The sequence below is a fragment of the Triticum urartu genome, chromosome 5A (genome assembly GCF_056163025.1).
Source record: "Triticum urartu cultivar PI428250 chromosome 5A, HENAU_Tu73, whole genome shotgun sequence".
Lineage (NCBI taxonomy): Eukaryota > Viridiplantae > Streptophyta > Magnoliopsida > Poales > Poaceae > Triticum > Triticum urartu.
In genome coordinates, this window is record NC_141877.1 from 306,350,152 (window position 1) to 306,374,290 (window position 24,139).

The window sequence follows — 24,139 nt, forward strand, 5'->3', positions numbered from 1 at the left end:
TCGTTGGGCTCGATGGCCGCAACTTGAGGGGTGGCCGACTAGCGAGCCACCATGTGCTTTACCCACCGCTGAAGCCGCGATCGACCGGACCGCTTGCGGGGGCGTACAGCGAGGAGAGTGGACACCGCGGGAGCCGATCGATACTGGGTCGATGGCTACCGTAGGAGGACGTCGCAGGCACTCGCGCGGAAATGCGCCGCCCCGCGGATGGGAAGGGCCTCGACGTCAAGGGGGGCTTCTTGGAGCAAGGCGGAGTCATCCGCGATGAAGACGAGCGCGCCGAGACGGATCTCGTGGCCCAAAGCCAAACCACCGCCGGAAACCATGTTGATGGAGATTGGAAAAACTGCAACCTCACCGGAAGTCGCTAAGACACCAGCCCCACGGTGGGCGCCAACTGTCGTGGGAGTAAATCTGACAGTAAGGATATGGGGTACGAAGGAGGAGGCAATGTCCTAGGTACGGCAAGGTTGTACACACGAGTTTTACGAGTTCAGTCCCCTCTCGGAGGAGGTAACAGCCCTATGTCTCGGTGCCCTGAGGCTTGTCGACTGGAATATGTGTGTGAGTTAAGGGGGTGCCAACCCTTGTGCAAGAGGAGGGGGTGGCTTATATAGAGTGCGCCAGACCCCTCCAGCCCTCAGTTACACAGGGTTCAATCTAAGTTAAGACATGGACGTTACTGGTAACGCCTGCTATGAATGACTATTAATGACCTTTAAGACTACGGAGTGAACGCCTGACCGTTGCCATCCTGGGGTGGCTTTAGATCTTCTGTACTCCGAGTGATTCTTCATATGGTTGAGTGACTCTATCTTGGTCGAGTGGAATTGGGGTATCCGACCGGAATAGCTCGTCGAGTGGATTGCACTCCAAGATGATTTCAGTCAGTATCTTCTGTTGTACTTCAAATGTCTTTGACTCTAGGGCAATGTCCTTGGGTAGGGCGTCTAGGTTAGGCCCATGACCCTACCCTAAGTACATGGCATCGTCACCCCACGTGCTGTAGTTGTTGACGGGCGGCTTCGATCGACGATGCGGGATATTGGAACCAGCGTCAGGAGATGCTGGAACCGGCTGTGGCAACGTTGCATCCATAGTCGCCGCGTGCGGGAACCAGCTACGGTGACGCTGCATCATAGTCGAGGCGTGCTGGATCTAGTCGCCAGTGTTGTTGTGATCGCGTCACCCGTGCGCTGGAACCAACATCAAGAGATGTTTGCGACCCGTGATCGTTGTGTGTTGGAACCAAACCGATTGCGATGTTGTGATCGTGTCCTTTCTGTTGGAACCGGCGAGGGCCGATGCTGCGACTGACAATGCGGGAAGCTATGATAGCCCTGCAGTGATGCTGTGACATGGCAGTGGTGCAACGAGTACGCTGCAATCGGCATGGGCCGATGCTGTGACCGTTGACACATGACAACGTTTGGTGAGAGGATTGAGCGGATGATACCATAGCAATGACGGACATGACGGTGCTGTGAGGTCCAATGGCAACGACGTGATGTGGCGAGCGACAACACACACCGCCATGAGCTCGCCGGGTGGTGAGGTGCTGCGAGCGACAACTTTGCTGGTTGGGGAGGTAATGCAAGCGATGGACATGACACGACGTGCTCACTGGTGGTAAGGTGCTGCGAGCGTCGAGGGCATGGTGCGGCATTTTCACGCGGGGATTTTGAGATGGCGTTGGGTGCGAGGAAGGGTGGGAGGGAAAAAGATGGAGACAAAACCCAAATCAAACGGCTACGCGCAGGTGCATCGTACGGCTCTAGAGGGGCCATTCTAGAACCTGGCCGGTCGACCTAGCAGCACGCCTGTTTCGTGCAGCAGGGTTCGACCTCCGGCTCACTCCGGCGCTCTTCCTTCAAAACGGTTTATACACGGACCCGACTCGAGTCGACTCGATCCTCTCCGATCCGCACTCCCCCCTTTCTTCTTGCGCCGGAAGGCAAGCGCCAGACCAGCGGCGACCGAGCGAGTCCAACAACAGCACCCAGCCGCACGAGATGGCGGAGCCGTCGGCCGCCCCGCCGGCGCCGACTGACGCGGAGAGGGAGGACGCCCTGGACCGGATGCTCACGCGCCTGGCCCTCGCCGAGGACGCCCGCCTCGCGCCGCTGCTCGTCCGCGTGCTCCCCTACGCCATCACTTCGTTCGCCTCCACCTCCACCTCCGTCCGGAAGCTCGTAAGTCGCCACTCCCCAGCCATTCAGCGCGAGCTCTGGGTGTCGTTCTTAGTTGGTTTAGCCCCCTTTTAGTTGGTTTAGCCTGTGTGTGGTGATTTTTTTTCCGTTGCTCCGATTTGCTCGTGAGGTCCCGGAATTCGAGCCTCGTTTACTCGGAACAGAGGAAATTCTGCTTATATTCCCTGCAGAAATTTAATTCGTACAAGTTCCCTATTATTCTGACTTAAAACCATGCGCCGTCTAATAGTCCCCTGCACCTGCTCAAGTGCTGGCCTGATACTCAGCAATACACATGCCTCCTTTCCGGTAGAAAGAATGCTTACTGCCGAGCCTGTTCTTTTGGTGCATGTTTTATATCATGTTATAACAAACATACTACATTTTTATGCGAATGAATGGCATGTAATAGAATACCACTTCTGTATTTGACTAGGCCATGGAGATTCTCAGCCACATCAACAAACGGGTGAAGCACAGGCCTGAGATTTCGCTGCCCATGCTGGATTTATGGAAGATCTATACTGAATCTGCCTCAACGTCTATTGTTCGCAACTTCTGTATTGTTTATATTGAGATGGCGTTTGAACGCCTGCCAAGTGAGGTATAGTCTTTCCCTTTGCCGGCTTCCCATTTCCTTAGCATTATTATTTTACCTTTACTGGGAAGTTAACAATACAAACTTAACAATTTGTAACAGGAGAAGGGAAACATCGCACCTGATTTGCTAATCAATATATCGAAAGTTCCAGCTCAGCATCAGGGAATTATCTTGAGACTTGTATCAAAGGTTAGTCATGTCATGCATATATTGTCCTAAAACGGGATGTGATATAGAAGTTGATCATATTGAATTATTTTTAGTTGCACTGAAAGTTTAGCTAGGATTGTTGTGTACCATAAAGTGCACATATTATTCAAGGATGTGCAGTGCAGTATTGCAGTGGATTTTTTCCCACAAGAACAAAAAAAGACATATCATGTTCCAGGTTGGACATGTGCTGTAGTTAATGACACAAATTTTATGCTTAAAGTTAATCCTCAAAATGGAGGATAGAATTATAGATTACCTGCGTTGCACATAGAAATATGACATAAGTACTTCCCTTGAGAGAATTGTGTTTTCTCTGTACCTCCATTCTCATGTGCATGTTTAGCCAAAACCAAAGTTATTTTGGCTGTGTTGATTTTAGCCCCCTTCCCATACATACATTCTGTAGCATTTGCATGATTTTGTCCTTTCGTTTTTATTTGTTGGCCAGGCTATTGGTGAATGCAACACACGTAAGGTGGATGATAACATTGCCTTAAAATATCGATCCATAAGTGGATCTGATGATGGCTTAGTTTTTGCTGACTTCTGCTTTCACACAATATTGTATCAAACGCCATCTCAAGGGTACATTCTACTTAACTGAATCAGGTAAAGTTATAATACATGTATTGAATTCAGGAGGCTGACTGTTAGCATTCTTCAGCATTGGATGCCCAGCAGGACTTTCAGTTGCCCAAGCAGATCGTGTTACTGGAAAGCTACCACTGAAAGGTGACACACTTACATCAAGAAAGGTATACCAAAGTACATGCGATTTTTCTGTTGAGCATTCATTGGGATTGTTCAGTGTATTGTATATTTTATCCCTGTGCGCGTACTGATGTCTGTACATGCATTCACACATTTAAATTGTTGAGTGTACTACCTTCACTTTCCTTCTTATGGTTGAATTTCTCATCCAATCTTTTCAGCTAGGTATCTTGAATGTTCTTGAAGCTATGCAGCTGGCATCTGACATTCTCTACCCTATTTATTTAGCTGGTGCTTCCGATAGGTACTTTCATTTCAAAATCAATTTACAATCTGTAGAAATGACTAAGTGGATCAACAATTATGCTGATCACTGTTTCAATATAGTCAAGAGTCAGTTGCTAAGAGAGGAGACGAGTTGTTAAAGCGCAAAGCTTCAACTGCGAGCTTAGAAGATGCCAAGCTTATCAATAGATTGTTTACACTATTCAATGGTATGCACTATGTATTTAATAGGGTGCTATTTATGCATTTCACATTTCAACTACAATACCCGTCCTGTGGTGTGGCATAGCTATTCCATTTTTGTGGTCTGGAATCTGACTGACCTACTTTTCTGTGGACTAAGTGACTGAATTACTGTTTGGAAATTCAGTTTGCTAGGTAGTATAATTGTGAAACAAAAACATCTAGTTTAACTTCAGTTCTCTTTCTTTTGCTTGTTTCTGTTGTCATGATCTATAGGTGAGAAAGTCATTTGTGTTTGTATGCCTGTTCTCATGCCTTCCTGGCCTGTTCTTGAACTCCCAATTGCTTACCTTTCACAAGTATGCATACCATCTAGATTCCTCCTCCATACTCACATAGTTGCATACAGCGCATGCCTGCCACTGGCATTGATCTCCATCAGCAGGCCCCCCAATTGCGTTGTTGCACACATCCATACCCACACGTGTGCATGCTTCTCTTTTCTTCTTCCCTGTTATCAACTTGGCAGTTTCGTTGCATCTTGTCTTGCTCATGTGAATCTGAATGTTTCATGGTAATGATCTCTGGTGTCACAGGTACCGCAAGTGCAGAAAATATAGCTGCAGAACTGAAAGTCGCCCCAGCACCTAGTTCATTGCGTGTTCGCCTAATGAGTGTTTTCTGCCGGTCTATTGCTGCAGCAAACGCATTTCCATACACACTTCAATGCATTTTTGGCTGCATCTATGGTATCATATCTTTACATTCTTTTATGCATTGTTATATTTTTAGTCATGGCACATGGCCAATAAACTGCATATTTAATAAGCTCTGTTGGTACTTGGTAGCGAAGGACATTTTCCTACTTATATCTCTACCAGTCATATAAGTGCATTGAAGTAGAGGAATGAAGGACATTGAACTTCACCCTTGTTCGGACTAAAACATTTTCTTTTAGGTTAAAATAGTCGTGGATAAGTTGTGTTTACAACCCTTTGGGCATTCCATTCCATTATCATGTAAAGTTGCACCATAGGCAAAAAGAATAATAATTTGAACGTGAACGGACGGACAAAAAGAAGAGTAAAGGATGTGTGGAATATAAGACAGGAAAAAGAACATTTTTTTGAGAAAGAAGGAAAAAGAACATTAAGGTCCTGCTGAATGACTCAATTTAACTTTGAACATTGTTTTCCATTCAATAATCATGCTTAAGTTGCTTTTAGAGAGCATTTTTTTGTTAAGCCTCAATATCTCACTGCCTGGTATCTGTTCTTCATGAGATGAAACACATATTTGTCCATTATGTCCATGTAGTATTCATGTGGCGGACCTATAAGTAATGGGCCTCCATCTAAGATTATCTCATTATGTCCCATTCATTTTAATTTATTAGCATGTAGTTCCAGAATGCAAAATCTCAATTTCATCATTGCCATATGTGGTGGTGACCTCAATATGTTTCTGCTATGTCTCTGCCTCCAGGAAGTGGAACCACTTCAAGGCTGAAACAGCTAGGGATGGAGTTCACTGTCTGGGTTTTTAAACATGTATGTTCAATTTGATCATATATAGTTCATCTTGTACATTCCAGCTTGCCCTTCTTCCATCAATGTTAACCCCCGCCCTTGCCGTTGTTGTAATATGGTATGGGAAGGCTGTGTATTATAATAGTTTTGTTATTGTTTTAGGCAGTAATGGACCAACTAAAGTTAATTGGCCCAGTTATCCTCAGTGGAATATTACGGTCCCTTGATGGTTCGTCCAGTACAGAAGCAGGTCTCTTGCACTTCTTATCTACTCTACTTGTTCAAACCTGCATGTGATTTATTTCCGCATTGTTTCTTTATATTACTCGAATTTAACATCTCTTCGATGAAAAAATTGTTCATTTTGTACTCGAGAAAATATCCAATGATTTGTTGATGTCCTCCATCTCCAGATTCCACTGCTAGAGATGTCAAAATATTTGCATACCAGGCCATTGGTTTGCTCGCCTCTCGTATGCCTAATTTATTCAGGCATGCCCTTGTCATACACTTTTACTTTCTCGGCTCATATTTTGTTTCTGCTATGGGGAATGATCTACTACTTCTGTGAACATTGCAGCAACAAAACAGAAATGGCTATTCGACTCTTCACTGCTTTGAGGTTGGAGGATCAATCACTCCGCCTCACAATTCAGGAGGCAGCCACTTCCCTTGCTACAGCATATAAGGTAGTTATGGAGCACTTGCTAAAGTATGCTGTCACAGCCTATCTAAGACGCCAGCAAAGATGATTGTGAATTTTGATTCGTTGGTTGTCTTCAGTAATCAAATAACTATATTTAATGCTTGATGCAGTACATAAGTGCTAGCTTATTGTCGATTAAGTCCCTGTAATATTGTAATGCCCCATGTCCTTACATGCTAGTCTGGTATGCATGATAAACCAGGAACCTTGGCAACACAACAACTCTTAAGATTTTATCCTTGCTTCACACAAAAGGATTTTAACTGGAGTTGCTTGTCTATACACCAATGTTTGTATGCTGCAAAATCATTCATAACACCTTTCACATGTAATGTGGCCTAACCCATCTGCAGTCTAGTGTTGTTGGCTTGCTGTTACTGTTTTACTGAAAAAAATCTATAACATGCAGCTCATAATAGTTTATGAGCTGAATATTTTCTTAGCTCCGACTGTAAGGTGCTGTACCTAACTCATTACTTGTATTTAACTCATTTTGTTGCTCATGGTATCAGGGTGCTTCAATTGTAGTACGGAAGGATCTTGAGGCGCTTCTTCTGGAAAATTGTCAAGTGGTAAAGTTTATCGTTCTAATTATCTATTCACAAATACTTTTATAGTCCAGAACCTAGTCGGGCTCTACGAAGGTCAAACTGAGACCTTCTCTGTATAGTTTCACTTTCACCCTATTTTCTTGGACTGGTCTGGAGATATGTGACAAAAATAATACTGAAGGAAGAAATCTAAGATATTGCGATTGGGATGATGGATTCCATTGGGTAGATGACTATTTCTTCTCCTGATTTTTGTGATGCTATGGGGCACACTTCCATTATGCATTAGAGTAGTGTGTTTAAGTTGCAGTATCTTGCTATTCTTAAGGGCTTTATTTGAGGAAATGCATGTGCCTTTAGTTGTTCGGAGACTATAATTTTCTGATGTTACATTTATATTGTAAATTTTCTTGAAGGAGCAAATTGAGGTTCGATTTTCTGCTGTAAGATGGTCAACAACGTTATACGACATGCAGCACTGCCCAAGCCGGTACATTTGCATGCTTGGAGCTTCAGATGTAAAACTGGACATAAGGTTGGTTATTGAAGATACTAGTACACATACAATATGCCAGCATGGTGCTTTGTTGCTCTTTTGTTGCTCTTTTGTTGCATTTTTGTACTGTTATACCAGATACAAGTTCATCTTCTCCTATGTACTTAACATCTGGCCATGAAATCTGTAAAACTTGGGCCTGTTGTATGCACGCTCAACTTTTTAACCCTATAGGCAATGGTAGCACCCTTAGGATCGTCTCTTTTCTAGCACAGTGCTCCGTTTGTTTGGAAATGTAAGACACACAAGCTTTCTGAGATTCTTGCCCAACAATTGTACGAATACTTCCTCCGATCCTAAATATAAGTCTTTCTAGAGATTCCAATAAGGACTACATACGGATGTATATAGACATATTTTAGAGTGTAGATCCATTCATTTTGCTCCGTATGTAGTCCCTTTTGTAGGAACGGAGGAAGTATAAAGGTTTTATTTCAAAATTAATGTTGTTGGGTTCGTATTTATTTAAAGCATCTTCCAATGGTATCAATTTTGTATCACATAACAACACATATTGGTAATTGGTCAAAGGTAAATCTTGAAAAGCGTGTGTGCCTTACATTTCCAAAATGAGGGAGTAGTATCTGGACAAGTCCAATTTAGTATCAAACACTTTCGTGGATCATGCAAACCGGACTTTAGTACTACCTCCGTCCCGGTGTATAAGTCATTCGCGTAGTTCTAGGTTGACAATTTAACTATCTAAATATGTATTATATGTGACAAAAAATATATATTTAGAAACTAAATCGTGTAGAAATCTAGTGATATACTTTTCATGACATATAACACATATTTAATTCCTCAAATCGATGACCTAGAACTACGCGAATGACTTATACACCGAGACGGAGGTAGTAGTTTATTGCCAATACTTCGAAGTTGATGAGAGTTGACTTGTAGTTGTACACTTGGTACTTGTAAATTAGTATCCATGATTTTGTCCTAATACAACACACTCATGGTTTATTTTTATGATGCTAACATATTGATGCATTCCTTAAGTTCCTGTATATATATAATTGCTGCTGTTGATTCTTCTGTACACAGGGAAATGGCTCTAACAGGTCTAAATCTGTTAAATGATGAGAGGCAGTCACCTGCAATTACTGTTGATTTCAACTATCCCGATATTGTGGAGATGCTAAATTATATCTACAGCCAGCAGCCTAAGCTGCTGGAGTCTAACGATCAGAGTGACGGAAAGCTGCTATTCCCATCAAAAACATTTCTTGCAATGATCAAGTTTCTGATGAAGTGCTTTGAGGCAAGTGATATTCCAGATCTTTCGCAAGAAGATCCATCTCATTCCCCAGTAGCAAAAATGTGTGTGGTCTTAGAACATGCCATGTCATACGAAGGGTCTAGTGAACTGCATGCATTGGCCTTGAAGTCATTGGTTGATATATCCTCTCGTCAGCCAAAGGTTTTTTTTCTTCTACCTATGTTAAAAGAAGCTTAATTCTTTGTTCACATGTTTTTACCTTTTGCTTCATAAATTTTCATAATTTGCAGTTGGTATCGTCACGGTATGCCAACCGTTTACATTGGCTGAGAACTTTACTTAGTCATGTTGATTCTGATGCTCGTGAAGCTGCGGCCCGTCTGCTTGGCATTGCTTCTTCAGCACTTTCAAGCTCGGCTGCGTTGAGTCTTCTGTCTGAACTCACTTCAGCACTTGATCCAAATCATCCGTCAAGGTATGCAGGAGAAAAGTACAACCCTTTTGATGTTTTACTTATGTTGCCATACTTCTCATGTATATATTTGATTTTTTGGGCCAGATTTGAGATTTACCATGGATTGTTATGCGCAATTGGGTATGTAACCGCCTGCTGTTTGAAGGAATCTTATGTAAGCTCATTCTGCTTTCCTCTCCCTCATTTTTGTAGCTTATTGCGTATCTCATTTTCTTTGCTGAATTGTGCACTTTAAATGAAATCTTAGCATATTTGCTTTCACTGCTTTCGGTGAAACTCCATCTATGCTATGCTGTTGTATTGAGAATAGGGGATAGAAATTGGCTGACATAGTCCAGAAATTCCTAGTTTGTATCTCTTGTATTATACTCCCTGTACAGAACTGATGTTTGGTCAATTCATGGGGGGTCTTTGACCATACGACGCACGTGCTCTATTCAATCAGAGGGAAGCCGTCAGGAGGGGCTTGTGCAGCTAGGTACCTAAGTGTTCTAGTTGATTGGTTGATCTCTTTGCGAGCTAGAGAAGTGATAAAGGAGATGTTCTTGCTGTCAAGAAAGAGTATATTTGAAGAGCCATTACCTAGTTCTCCTGCTTAGATGCTCGAAGATTCTTTCAGACCTGTCTATTTTGTTGTGCCTTTTGCATGATTCTGCAGATGCGCGGCTGGTATTAGAACAATAAGTATAGTATTTCTCATGAATGTTTAATAGGAAAAAAAAATTATGCTTGACATTATGGAAGAAAGGAAGAAGGTACTATAAATCATGTTTGTTCTCGTCATCATGATGCAGGATTTTAACTTCTAGAAGTTTGGTTAAAGTATTTGCTGTATAGTTGGACAGTTATGATTTATGTATCCTTTGACTTTAAAAGCATTGTTTCATCAATGTAGCCTTGAAACTATTGATTTGCTCTTATACCTGATAAGTAAATGCACAGATACCTGAAGAACTGGTCCAAAAGGTTGTTGATATTCTTGTAAAAGTTGTTGAGTCTGAGGGTTCAACATTGGCTTCAATTGCAATGGAATCTCTTGGCCATATTGGGCTCCGTTGTGCATTGCCTTCCATTAGTAGGAACTCCTCTGCAGGTAAAGCTGTTCAGTGTTCACCGCCTGTCTTTGCTGGTTATTTATTTAAGCTAACTTTGTTTGTCGTACAGCTGGAGTTTTAACTGTTCTGCATGAGAGATTAACAAAGCTGCTTTCCGAAAATGATACCAAAGCTATACAAAAGATCTTGGTATCACTTGGACATATTTCATGGAATGAGTTGTCCTTTTCACATCTGAAAATAGCGTTAGACTTGATTTTCAGTCTCGCGCGTTCTAAGGTACTGTTATAATTCAAATTTTCAGTGAAAAATATTACTCCTACTGTTATGACAATAATCATATTAAGGATTTCATCTATTTAGGTTGAAGATGTGCTTTTTGCATCTGGCGAGGCTCTCTCTTTCATATGGGGTGAAGTTCCTGTGACTGCAGATGTGATACTAGAAACAAACTTTGTTTCCCTTTCCCAAGCCACAAACTTTCTTACTGGTGATGCACCCCTGCTTGACTCAAGGAACTTCGGTAAAAGAAGCAGCTGTGAAGAAGCACGTACAACGGCTCAAGAAGAAATTATAAACAAGTTGTTTGATACACTAATTTATAGCAGCAGAAAAGAGGAACGCTGTGCGGGTACAGTCTGTTTGGTCTCACTCACAATGTACTGTGGTCGGCATCCGAAGATCCTTGAACTTCTTCCACAGATTCAGGTTCTTAATAAATATATAACTTCTAGATCATCATAAAGCTCTTAATTTTTCTTCTTACTAAACTGTAGCACTGCATTAAACTGATCAATCATTATGCGAACATTGGTCTGTATGATTTTATGCTAATGAGCACTCACTGTCTGGGGTGCACTAGCCAGCTTAAATAGTGTGGTATACTTCTACCTGCCATCTAAAATCTGTAATAAGAGTAGCTTTTAATATACTACTCCCTCCGTTCCATATTACTCGTCGCTGATTTAGTACAACTTTGTACTAAATCAGCGACAAGTAATATGGAACGGAGGGAGTAGTATAGAAGTTCCAAGTTCTTAAGATGTTTTTTCTACCATTCTATGACCAGAAATTTCAGCATTGTAGTACTGATAACCACCTAGTCTAAGACTGAAAGATTTACTGTGCCAAAAATAAACCTCCTTTTAGAAACATATTTTAATTTTGGGCCTTTGGGGTATCTGTACCTTTTGATTGAGAGTTTTTTCTTGCTACAACGTATATGCATATACTGGTGATTTAGGTTACTGTTTCCACAGCTAGCAATGTTCTTGCTTTGGAGGGAAACAGTTGTCCGTAGTGTTGACCCTCTCTCATCTTTCACCTTTCTTTTTGTACGATAATCATGCATTTCTCAATCAAATATCGGCCTTCTTCATGCCAGTGATAATTTTTTTTTTGAAACGGATGTCAGTGATAATTTTGGGCGCCTGGAAAGTGCCACTTCTTTTGTTGGTTGATTTAAAAAGTTAGAAATGCAAATTTTGTGGCCCTAGGAGGCTAGGACTCACTTGTCAGCTCATATGCGCTGGTACTGTTTTCTAGTTATGCATCTTTGCGATGGTACTTAGCATGCCTTTTCTCAGTTAGCTGTTTGCTCTGGGCTTATGGCTATCATGAACATTTGGTGTTCACTTACTTTACAGGAAGCCTTTTCTCACCTTATTGGCGATTCTAATGAGCTTACACAAGATTTGGCATCCCAAGGTATGAGTATAGTGTATGAACTTGGTGATGCTTCTATGAAAGGGCAGTTGGTTCATGCACTGGTGAATACACTGACTGGTGCAGCAAAAAAGAAAAAGGCCATTAAGGTGCATACTATTTTCTCAAATTCTACCTTTTTATGAGATCCTCAATTATCTTTTACTTAAGTATTTTTTTCTTAATGTACTTGCATTAGTTGATGGAGGATTCAGAGGTTTTTCAAGAAGGAACCATTGGCAGTAATCCTGCTGGAGGAAAGCTTAGCACATACAAGGAGCTCTGTAGTCTTGCCAATGAGATGGGACAACCTGACTTGATATACAAGTTCATGGATCTGGCTAACTATCAGGCTGCTCTCAATTCCAAGAGGGGTGCTGCTTTTGGATTTTCCAAGATAGCCAAACAAGCTGGGGAGGCACTTCAACCCCATCTGCACACCTTAATTCCTAGGCTTGTCCGATACCAATATGATCCTGATAAGAACATCCAGGTATAAAGTATTACATTCACATTATGATATTTGCCATATTCCTTTTTTTGGTGGTGCAGTGAAATTAAATTGATAGTATTATTATGTGAATATTTGCACTTCAATGTGGACGAGTCACCTTAGCTATTGGGGAATGTTGCTTGTTGCTTCTGTGAAAGATCAGATGCCTACATAATTGGCCAGCATGACTTGCCTAGATTCTTTATCTCATGTATTACTTACCAACAAGTTGGTCAGGGAGCTTGCGGAGACTCGTTTCAGTGATTAGCAAGTATTACCTTGTACAGTGGTTCCTCGAACAAATCAGAATGTTGACCACTTCTCCAAGTTTGGCTGTGCTTTTGTGTTGCCAATATAGTCATTATTTTTCATCAAATTTAGCTTGTTTGTTTCCCTCATCCTGCACTAGTCACCACCATTTTCCTGTTGCAGCAGCACACTTGGCTATAGAAGTCTTGCCTGTTGAATAATCCTGTCTGTTGTGCGAGATTGCTGTTACTTGGCCGTACCATTCATTACCATGGTCCCATATGGTTGGCCAACCAGCTGCGACACAATCAACTATTGTTGCCACCGCTGCTGCTGTGCACGCCATCCTTATTGTGCTTGAAATTAACGAAGCTTGGATTTGTAAAGAATGGATAGTGATAACGCTATAAGCATCTTTAGCTCTGCTTTTATGTTTACTAGGTACAGCGCCAATCAGTAGTATTTTGGCATCGTCTATTAGCACTCTTTGTTGATCTTCTTATTGATGTGTGCACTCATAGATTATCTAATTATGACCTAGAATATTATCTTAAGCAGCAATAAGCTTTCCTCCTAGCTGACAATTCCAGTTGCATTTCTAGGATTCAATGGGACATATCTGGAAGTTAATTGTTTCAGATCCCAAAAAGGCAATAGATGAACATTATGATGTCATAGTAGAGGATCTGTTGGTTCAATCTGGATCACGGCTTTGGCGCTCACGTGAAGCTTCTTGTCTTGCACTTGCAGACATCATCCAAGGTCGAAGATATAGTCAGGTATGTGAATATTTTGGAGTTAGTTTGAAACTTCCAGTCAGTGCACTAGGCTGCACAATCTTTTGAGAATGAAATAGAACTCACCTTTTCTTTTGTTCTTTTCAAGGTTTCTAAGCATTTGATAAAAATATGGACAACCACCTTCCGTGCGATGGATGACATAAAGGAAACCGTGCGAAATGCTGGTGACAGTTTGTGCCGAGCTGTAAGCTCATTGACAGTTAGGCTCTGTGATGTGTCACTTACTACCGCTTCTGATGCAAAAGAAACAATGAACATTGTACTTCCATTCTTGCTTTCTGAAGGCATACTCAGTAAAGTTGCAAGCGTTCAAAAAGCATCTATAAATTTGGTCATGAAGCTTGCCAAGGTATTATCAGTGGTGAAAGTTATAATGTTTAACTGCACTTATACCATAATGTGTCAGATGTAGCATCTAATGCTATTAAGTTTCAGTGTTAGTTTCTGAGAGTTCTGTTTTATCTTAACAAATTAAGCGAACACGAGATCATAGATTACAATGGAATTTCTTCCCAGGAGGGTGCTGATGTGAAAACATCGCACTGATTGATTGTTTTTATGGTGAACTTTATATTTTTGCAGTACACTGAAACTTAAATAAACTGCAAGTAATCTATGTTCTTTCTTCTTGGTGGCCAAGAGTTATATCCTTGATAGATGGAGAAAAAACTGTTACTAATTAGCTTGGAATGGTGGAAGTCTTGAAGTATAGGGTTTTCTAGCAGTTGGCTGAAGCTTTGACAGGCTGGATTAGTTGACTGAGGAAGGAAAAGGAGTCTGATCTTGATAGTATATCCTGCTTCCTTATTTCAATTTGCTTACTTCTTTTACTTGTGGGAAGTAGTCCTAATGTACACTCAGTAACTTTGCTACCTTCATGTGCCAGTTTTGTTAGGTTGGACAGACTTTTGGACTGTCTTGGTTCCTGTGGAACCTTATATGTTTGCATGTGAATTCCTTTGTTTGACCTTACTATATTTCAGTAGGTCTCTCCCCTACTATTCTCCTCCCTAGTAGGATTGTAGTATTGATGTCGTTGGTTAATTGCATCCAAAGCATTGTTATGGTTTGCTTATGCATGGCCTATAACATACTGTTAGTGCTCATGCTCCTATGTGTCTCTTTAATGAAAAGAATAAAGAAAAGCAAAATCTTCAGCTTATGACTTCTTGATGTTCATAGGGGGCTGGCATTGCCTTGCGGCCACATCTGTCAGAACTTGTTAGTTGTATGCTTGAATGTTTGTCAAGTTTGGAGGATCAAAGGTTAAACTATGTTGAGGTATGCTACTTTTGGTGGTTTTTGTAGGAAAGTTGATGTCTTATTACTTATTAAGTCTACCATGTTATTTCTGTTCTGTACTCACTCCTGTATTTGGACGAAAGATGCATGCAGGAAATGCTGGCATCCAAACCGAGAAGCTTGACAGCTTGCGTGTAGCTGTAGCAAAAGATTCTCCAATGTGGGAAACCCTTGATATATGTATCAAAGTTGTTGACACAAATTCACTCGAGCTATTGATTCCTCGCCTGGCTCAAATGGTTAGATCTGCTGTTGGTCTTAATACAAGGTTAGTTTTCATGCTAATATGGGCCTTGTAGTATTCATGATAGTACCATTTCACTTCACTTACTGTAATCTTACCCTGTCATTGTTGCCTGATTTCAGGGTTGGTGTTGCTAGCTTCATCACCTTGCTGGTACAGAAGGTCATGATTAACATCAAGCCATACACGGTGATGTTACTGAAATTACTTTATACTGCTGTTCTGGAGGAAAGGAGTTCTGCAGCCAAAAGGGCCTTTGCGTCTTCTTGTGCTGCAGTTTTGAAATATGCCAGCCAATCTCAGGCTCAGAAACTTATTGAAGACACCGCTTCTCTGCATTTAGGTGAAAAAAGTTCTCAGTTATCTGGTGCAGTTCTTATTAAATCGTACTTGAGCAATGCAGCAGATGTTATTAGTGGATACAATGCAGTGGTTATCCCTGTAATTTTTTCTTCAAGGTATGTGAACGACATTTCTTAAGTCTTAACCTTTCATCTTGAGTTCTGAAACTAATATGTCAGCAATTCATGATGTTATGATCATTAAAACTACAAAAGCAGTTCCCTGTAGTCTACGCACTTACTGGATCTCAAATAACAAAACTTCTTTCAGATTTGATGATGATAAAGAGACCAGTGCCTTGTATGGAGAACTTTGGGAGGATATTCCTAGCAGTGAAAGAGTAACCCTTCAGCTTTATTTACCAGAAATTGTATCCCTTTTGTGCGATTGCATGTCCTCATCATCATGGGCTGGCAAGAGAAAGGTGTAGTCTCTGTCACTGATTTTCTATTCATACAAATAAATTGGTGACAGTTAAAAATGCTGTAACTTGTATACTTACCATACTATGGTTATTGCAGTCAGCCAAGGCTACAAAAAGTCTATGTGATGCCCTTGGAGAACCTGTTTCTGCGCACCACCATAATATTCTCAAATCACTTCTGAAAGAGCTACCAGGTCGATTTTGGGAGGTAATTCATACTATTACTTGTAAATTTTTAATGGAAACACTGGTTTGAGTGACTATGGCACATGCGTGCACAAGTTATGTGCACTTTACATCAATTTTCCCTGCAATCCTCTAACCAACCATTCTACAAGTAATAACTAACTTATACATCACCAAGGGCTAAAAACGTTGCTCCAACAGATGATGTAGATGCAACAAAAATTTACATCACCTCCTCCAAGTGATATACTCCCTCCGTTCCTAAATATAAGTCTTTGTAGAGGTCCACTATGAACCACATATGGATGTATATAGATGCATTTTAGAGTGTAGATTCATTTATTTTGCTCCGTATGTAATCCATAGTAAAATCTCTACAAAGACCTATATTTAGGAACGGAGGGAGTAAAATACAACACTTGGAGATGCAAATTTGCATCCCCATGCCACTGGTGACGTAAAAACCTGTCCGCGCGCCAACCGCCCTTCATTTTGTTTCCCATCCGCCGCCCGCCCGCGCGCCGCCGCCGCGCAGCTGAGCCCACCGCGTGCCGCCGCCGCCGCGCCACCGTCAGATCCCGGCGCTCCACCGCCCCCGTCGCCGGTTCCACCGCTACTGCGCCTCCGCCCTCCACCAAATCGGCCGATACCGCCGCCACCCGTCCTCCTTCGGCTGCCGCCGTCGCTAACCAATTCTGGCCAGCTCCAGCGCCGCCCCGTCGCCCCCCCCCAGCTCTGGCCCCTCCCCTACCCATTCCAGTTCGCCGCCGGCCATCCCCACCGCCCGAATCCGGCCATCGGCCGCGCAGGAGCAGAGGAGGCTGCCGGACGCGCGTGGCGGTCGCGCGCGCTTCTAGAAGGCGCTCATGACCGCGCTGCTCCGCCTCGACGCCGTCTCGGGCCACGACCTGGCAGGCGGCGTCCATGGAGGAGGAGGTGAGGAAGAGTGGCTGGGGCAGAGGAGGAGCGGCAGCGGCAGCTAGCACTGTGCAGCAGAGGAGGAGCGGCAGCTCGATTTGCTCGGCAGCTGGCGGCGCGCGAGAGCATCGGCCATTTGATCGGTGGTTCAGTTTCGACAGTAGGTTCAGTTTTGACAGTAGGTTCAATTTCAACAGTAGGTTCAGTTTACATCATCAATTACACATCACCTATTGGAGTTGGACTTTTACGTCACCAATATACATCATCTGTTGGAGTTGCCTCTTTTTTGGAGATGTAAAATGCACTTTTTGGTGAAGTAAATTATACAACACCTAGTTTTACATCTCCAAATTTGCATCATCTATTGAAGATGCTCTGAGAGTGGTGTGGATGAATAAAATTCAGTGAGCGAGAGAAATTCTGAAACTGCCATCCCATGTAACTAAAGTTATGTACCATAATCTCCTTTGTTTTGTTAAATAAAATTCGTATGGTAATATCTGTCCTTATCATCCTTCCAGGGAAAAGATGCTGTTCTGGATGCACTAGCTTCACTGTGTTTGTGCTGCCACGCTGCTATAACCGCAGATGAACCCACTATGCCTAGTGTTATTCTGAATGCTGTTTGTGCTGCATGCAGTAGGAAGCCGAAATTGTACCGTGAAGCAGCTTTCTCGTGTTTACAACAAGTAATTCTCTTTTCCATTCCTTCATTTCTATATGAATGTAAAAACTTGTCATAATTGGCTGATGTTCCTTATGTTCAAGAACAAAGATTCTTGTCTGTTACACAATTGTCAGCATAACCACATACTCAAAAAAATTATGATGTAAACTTGAAGCATGATATAACTAAATTACCTCAGGGCTTTTCCTTCCGGTGTATTAACTGAATAGGAGAAGAAAAGTTTCCTGAAAAGACTGCAAAAAAGATCTGTTTCTTGAGATATGCTGTGGAGGCATCTAAATTGGAATGATGGTATTGTTGATAATGTTGCCACTTATTAGTTTGCATAGACAAGCATCTCTTATAAATCTGCTCCATGGGAATTTAATACCACAATTTTGTTTATGATCAGCAGTCCATCGATTTTTGGCATTATATGTATATAATTTAGAATCAGTACCATTTACTTGGTTTTTATTTGCTTCTTTCTTTTCAGGTGATCACTGCATTCAAAGATCCAGGATTCTTCAATAGTGTTTTCCCTATGTTGTATGAGGTTTCTAATCAGTCTGTCATTTTTAAGACAACAAGGAGTTCATCTTCACTAAGTACATCTGCTGCTGCTGGTCAGTCGTTATTTGGGCTCTTTCGAACTAGGTCCCATGCTAAAAAATTCCTTTAATACTCCATTTTTTTCTACTCCCCTCTGTTCCTAAATATTTGTCTTTTTAGAGATTTCAAATGGACTGCCACATATGGATGTATATAGACATATTTTAGAGTGTAGATTCACTCATTTTTCTCCGTATGTAGTCACTTGTTGAAATCTCTAGAAAGACAAATATTTAGGAATGGAGGGAGTATCATATAAACACAGTATGGTAATTTATATCATAACAAAGAAAATTGAGATCCTGACGAGGAAGTTTATAACACCCTGCATGTGAATATTGATACCCTTTTATGCTCGTACTGACTTATGTATTGGTCTTCTTTTCTGCAGAGCAAGATGAAAGTGCAAGTGTCTCCGTTTCTCTCCACAAGGTGCTCAACTGTGCTGCATCTAGCATCACTATTGCTTTGCCACAAGATATTATCCACCAAAAGAAGAATATGTTAGAGGTTCTGTTGAACTCTCTTTCACCCGAGGAGGGTTGGCAAGGTATGTTTTGTATGCAGGATCGGTGATATATTCTGAGCAACTGTTTTACAAATAGATCTGCATTGATACTTGAAAACTATCACCGTGACACTTATCTGGGTTTTCATGAGCAGTTAAATTGTCATCCTTCTTGTGTATCAAAGAATTGTGCTACAAATTTTCGGATTCTGGTGGTAGCACGGCGTGGCCTGAAGGCACAGATGATTTTGTTCAGGAGGTACATCACATAGTTGTTTGGTACCATATCCGATATTTGGTCATTTCTTCGTTGTTCTGACAAATTTCTTTTACCCTGGGTATCCAAACTCAGATGTTTCATTCAGTGGCGTCAAAAGTAGTAGACTCCATACGCTTAGTTAAGATTGCTCAGGTAATCTTCTATGCTCACCAACTGATACTGCATCATCTTTACTCATTTTTATGTTAGTTCAGTATTGCTTGGTACTCCCTCCGTTCCTAAATATAAGCCCTTTTAGAGATTCCAATAAGGAGTACATACGGAGCAAAATGAGTGAATCTACACTTTAAAATATGTTTATATACATCGTATGTAGTTCATATTGAAATCGCTAAAAGGGCTTATATTTAGAAACAGAGGGATTCTAATACCGACCTCACTGGCATTGAGCCTCGAGTCCCACATGCTATCACAATCACTATTTATCGTCCAGGAAGGACTTTGGTCCTTACGAGTTGTGTTTTTTTCCCCGCAGGTTCATGTTGCTGCTTCAGAGTGCCTTCTTGAGTTGATCAAATTGTATAGAGACTTCCCGTTGGAAGAGAGAAGAGAGGCCAAGTTTGAGGGTGAACTAATCCAACTCTGCGAGTCAGAAAAAAGTGAACAGGCAAAGGCACTTTTGAAGCAATGCTTGGCTGCTCTCAAAGAGCTCACTGGCGTAACCATGACGATAGGTTAGATGTACTCTTTTTCGATACATGTAAAATCTGCTACATGAAAATGCTGCCAGTGGCACACTTGAAATTTATGGCAAAGTGGTTGCATTGCACGTTTTTCAGCTATGCAATACGAAAATTAGCAATTTATTAGAGTTCAGTTAATTATTTTCCATTTTCATACACTTCTCTGTGAGGTCACAACTTTCTTTCTGTTATGACGAAGAGGGCTCTGATTATTCAAGGTCATATGAGAACTGAGATACAAATTGTGAGTACATATCAATGTTTCATGATAAGTTTCACCTGACCCGAGTAAATTGATGCGGTATACAACAACCAAAATGGCTTGCGTAAATGCATATGCTAGACGGACAGCAATGACGTGTACTACCCCTTGTGGAGTTCCAGTATGACAATCAGGCCGTTAGCCTGCACAAAGCTGTTGCAGTCTTGGAGCCTGACGGGCGGTCCAGGTGCTTACAGATGTAGTCGCCAGCGTCCATGAGCTTGCCGAGGTCGACGTTGGTCTCTATCCCCAGGCCGTGAAGCATGTACACCACGTCCTCCGTCGCCACGTTGCCCGTGGCGCCCTTCGCGTATGGGCACCCTCCAAGGCCCGACACAGACGAGTCCACTACGCCGATCCCCATCTGGCAATGGCAACATTGTGAAAACCGAGTCAGGACAACAAGGCTTGCTGACCGACTCGCTGTTTTCAGCTCGGTTATTATTATTACCTGGAGAGAGACTAGGATGTTGGCAAGGGCTTGGCCATATGTATCGTGGAAGTGAACGGCCAGCTTGTCTGCCGGAACGACAGCCATGACCGCCTCCAGCATAGGAACTACCCTGCCTGAAACAAAACAGCCCATGTATGTTAACAGTGTGCAAAATCTGAACAAACAAAAAGCCTCAAGAAATCGACAGTTCTGCATCACAGTATGGTGGTACTCGGCGAATGCGATAACGTACCTGGCGTACCGACACCAATCGTGTCACCGAGTGAAATCTCCGCGCAACCCATGTCGTAGAGTTCCTTGGCAACATATGCTACCTTTGATGGATGCACAGCGCCTTCCACGGGGCAGCCCACCACACATGAAACATACCTACCACAATCAGAGGATGGACGACTTCAGAACAGATTCAGTAATCAAGCTATTCGTTCACACTTGCTTTGGACTTAGGCAGCTTACCCGCGGATACATATTCCATGTTTCTTGGCAGCAGAAGTAACATCACGGTACCGAGCAAGGCTTTCCTCGATGGTGCAGTTGATGTTCGACTTAGAGAAGGATTCAGAGGCGGATGCAAAAACCGCAACTTCTTTTGCACCAGCTGCAACAGCAGCCTCAAATCCCTGCAAATGAAATCGCTTCATCACTACAGAATATGTCAAGTGCATTGCAACTTCTTTTGCATGTCATTTGCAGTGATTTGAGGCTGCTCTGAGAAGGATTTGAAGCGTAAAAAAAAACTATGCACAAAAGTCTACAGAAATGGGCATACTCTGAGGTTAGGAGTTAACACAGGAAACCGCACATCTGGCGCATGCTGGATACCTTCAAGGACATCCTTTGCATCAGCTAGCTGCACTTCCAAAATAAAGTTATCATTAGTTTTGCCGTATCTTTGGTCTGTAACTGTCTATCTATTATGCATGCTAGCACAACTTCACAAGAGAAAAATGGAAGTTAAATGGAACAATTTCTGAAAAAAATGTAACCAAGCAATTAACTCATAATCCTGCATGGACATACTTTAATTCGTTGAATAAGAGAAGGTATATTACTGTACCTTCCACCAGCAGGTTTTAGATATTTCAAAAAGCTAACTACTGTGCATGTTACGCAGCTTCATCTAGTTTAGGTACACCATAAATTACCTGCGGCACCCATCTTGGGGAAACAAAACTTGTGGCTTCAACTACTGACAGGCCAGAAGCCACCAACTTGTGTATCAGCTCAATCTTTACTGATGTCGGTACAATGTTCTTCTCATTCTGCAGACCATCTCGTGGTCCAACCTCAACCACCTTCACAAACCTTGGGAGATCCCACGAAACCTGAAAAATCAGTTATTCATCGACTGAGCAAAGGGGAAAACATCTGGGTAGTAATGATTCTTCTTTATTATGCTTTCAGCCGAAACTTGCATGAGTTCAAACAGTACTAGAAAGTTATGACTTTGCGGCTTAGTTTGCGGTTGATGAACTATGTTGCGCTGCGCTGCGCTTATTTTGTAATCTGTTGTGGAAAAATAGCCACGAAACTAGGGATAAGTTGGTTAAACAAACAGTAAGATAGACAAAAGCTAGTTGGGTATACTAAAGTTGAGTCATCTATTTTGGAACGGAGGGAGTAGATGTCACTTCCTTGCTTCTGTTTTTTTAAGGAGTCCTTGCTTCTGTTAGAGGAGGTGCAACCAGACATAAAATAGGGAAGCAAAATTGAATGCATACATCATCCACTATGAAATTTCACAACTTAACTTACCTTTTGTGGAAGAGTTCTAAACTCCATATCCGCTCCATTGCAGGACGAGTCGGTATACTGGCCTTGCAGATGCCATGAGTGGGAAGTGCTGTGAAAGAGCGTCTGGTTGTTGCCACTGTTGCTGGGCGTGTAACTGAAAGCAGTACAGATAAAAAAGATACTATTACTGAATGGTTGCTCACATCTGGAGATACTGGTTAAAAAAATGTGAAAAATAAAACACCGGATAAAATGGCAAGTATGAGATGAAGCATTTGGTGTTGAATGACAGGAAAACTTACTTGCCGGTGCTGCGGTCATCAGCTGTTGATCTGCAGGCACTTTGGCAGAACCTTCCAAGTCTATTAATACTCAACTTTGGCAGGTCCCCAAGGCCAAGTGGCTCCTCGAGGCTCGACATTCTGGAAACATAAATGAACAATTGAAGAGTGTGAATAACAATGCTGGCATGTACCTAAGTCTCTTTGTCTGCAGTGCCGAAAGCATCTGAAACATCGAAGGATACAAAATTGCAAACATCGAAGGATGGTATGACCAGTGGAGCCCACATCCCTCAAAAACAAAAAGAGTTACTATCATCACACACCATTTCAAACCGGCCGGATGTTTCTCAGATATCGATTTCACGCGGGTGCGCTAACTAGCAAGCTGGATTGCTAGTGCTATCATTTCATCAGCTGGGTTCCCCAGTGAAAGAGGATTAGGGTATGGAGCTGTGGCAGAGAGCAACGCTGACTCTTCAGCAACAAAGATTGCTCTGGTTCTTTGGAAGTGAAATTTTGAATTGAAGCATGAAGCCGGTTGGAACATGGAATGAAACATTGCATCCAGGCACTCGCAAGTTCATTCCAGATTTCTCCGCCTTACAATAAATCTAGGCACTTGCTTGCTGAAAAAAGAAACAGGAACGGGGGAAGAACCAAGAACCAAGAAAGGCACCTTGATCGATGGATGAATTCGAAGCCGATCCGACGGAGTACGAGCCCCAACGCCTGACGTGGTATAGGGCAGCAGACTCGCGCTCGCTTGAATCCGACGAAAAGATCGCGGAGGTCGCCGCACCCGCTAAAATGGAGGTCGCAGCTGCACCACCGCGTCTCCGCCAAGGGAAAGGGGCCGGAACCCGGCCGGCGCCGCGTCCACCTGAAAGGAGAGTGGACCCGGTCTTCGGCGGGAGACGCGTCGTGGCGCCGCGGGGCCGGGTGTTAGTGGGAGCGGGTCTAGGGACCGGGTTTATGGAGAGGCAGGATGTTTGGCGGAGGGCTTGGTGGGAGTTGTGGAGGCAACGGCGTTGGCTGGTGCCTTTCAGTTGGGTGAGCGGCCACCAAACCACGCGCGATCCTGCCGGGTTCTCGGATCCGCCACGCGGGCCGTGCCCGTTAAGTTGGATTCGCGTTGGAGAAATGGATCGAGTAGGTGGAAGTCGGTGCGCAAATATGCATCCCTTGGACAATGGGTCGGTGATTGTAGTTGCGTGTTTTGTGGTTTTGGTGGCTTGAGCCGACAGAATATTTCTGGGTTTTTTCTCTAAAACTTTGGGTGGTGATATCGGGTCGGACGTGAGACCCGGTTGGCGGATGTATGCTGCTGAATGAATTCTCTAGATGCAAACGTGGTCGACACTACTCCAAGAAAACTGGGATCTTATTTTCCTCTTTTTGATGGGAAACTGGGTTCTTATTGGTGGTGCATGTGGTTTGGATGGATTTCCTCGTGTTTTATGTGGCGGAGAATGTTATCTCATTTAATGTTTGGTTGAGTTAGATACCACGTTTGCGGTTAAGACTAGTCATAATGGGGAGTAACTTAGACTAGTAACATCATATTTTACTAGACTATGTTACTACCTTCATAGTGGGTAGTAACATATGTGCGTTGTCATGTTATGGTTCATTTATTAGCCTACAGACTCATATTGTCTTGGTATGTGTGATGTTACAGTAACTAGCTAAATTATCACGATTACCTCTCTCA

General features: G+C 42.6%; 2 protein-coding genes across 2 annotated transcripts; one reads left to right on the forward strand and one right to left on the reverse strand.

Moving 5' to 3' along the window:
• The first annotated feature begins 1,890 nt into the window (after positions 1–1,890).
• LOC125508616 (ARM repeat superfamily protein) lies at positions 1,891–19,848 on the forward strand. The gene is made up of 35 exons (XM_048673373.2): positions 1,891–2,192; positions 2,626–2,793; positions 2,890–2,979; positions 3,452–3,588; positions 3,668–3,758; positions 3,936–4,018; positions 4,102–4,208; positions 4,779–4,931; positions 5,668–5,732; positions 5,874–5,961; positions 6,125–6,203; positions 6,292–6,400; positions 6,930–6,989; positions 7,385–7,503; positions 8,575–8,950; positions 9,040–9,224; positions 9,309–9,378; positions 10,167–10,317; positions 10,389–10,558; positions 10,643–10,987; positions 11,926–12,093; positions 12,183–12,476; positions 13,328–13,504; positions 13,611–13,874; positions 14,708–14,806; positions 14,911–15,095; positions 15,194–15,529; positions 15,684–15,837; positions 15,935–16,045; positions 17,466–17,633; positions 18,108–18,237; positions 18,615–18,773; positions 18,887–18,990; positions 19,084–19,143; positions 19,487–19,848. Exons 1-35 carry the CDS (start codon positions 2,013–2,015, stop codon positions 19,688–19,690), a joined length of 5,439 nt encoding a protein of 1,812 aa, XP_048529330.1. The 5' UTR covers positions 1,891–2,012; the 3' UTR covers positions 19,691–19,848.
• A 52-nt stretch (positions 19,849–19,900) lies between these two features.
• Positions 19,901–23,406, reverse strand: LOC125508617 (Aldolase superfamily protein). The gene is made up of 9 exons (XM_048673374.2): positions 23,105–23,406; positions 22,447–22,566; positions 22,166–22,298; positions 21,556–21,735; positions 21,180–21,260; positions 20,867–21,030; positions 20,643–20,779; positions 20,408–20,523; positions 19,901–20,320 (listed from the first exon to the last, which is right to left on the reverse strand). Exons 2-9 carry the CDS (start codon positions 22,563–22,565, stop codon positions 20,087–20,089), a joined length of 1,164 nt encoding a protein of 387 aa, XP_048529331.1. The 5' UTR covers position 22,566; positions 23,105–23,406; the 3' UTR covers positions 19,901–20,086.
• Between the last annotated feature and the right edge of the window lie 733 nt (positions 23,407–24,139).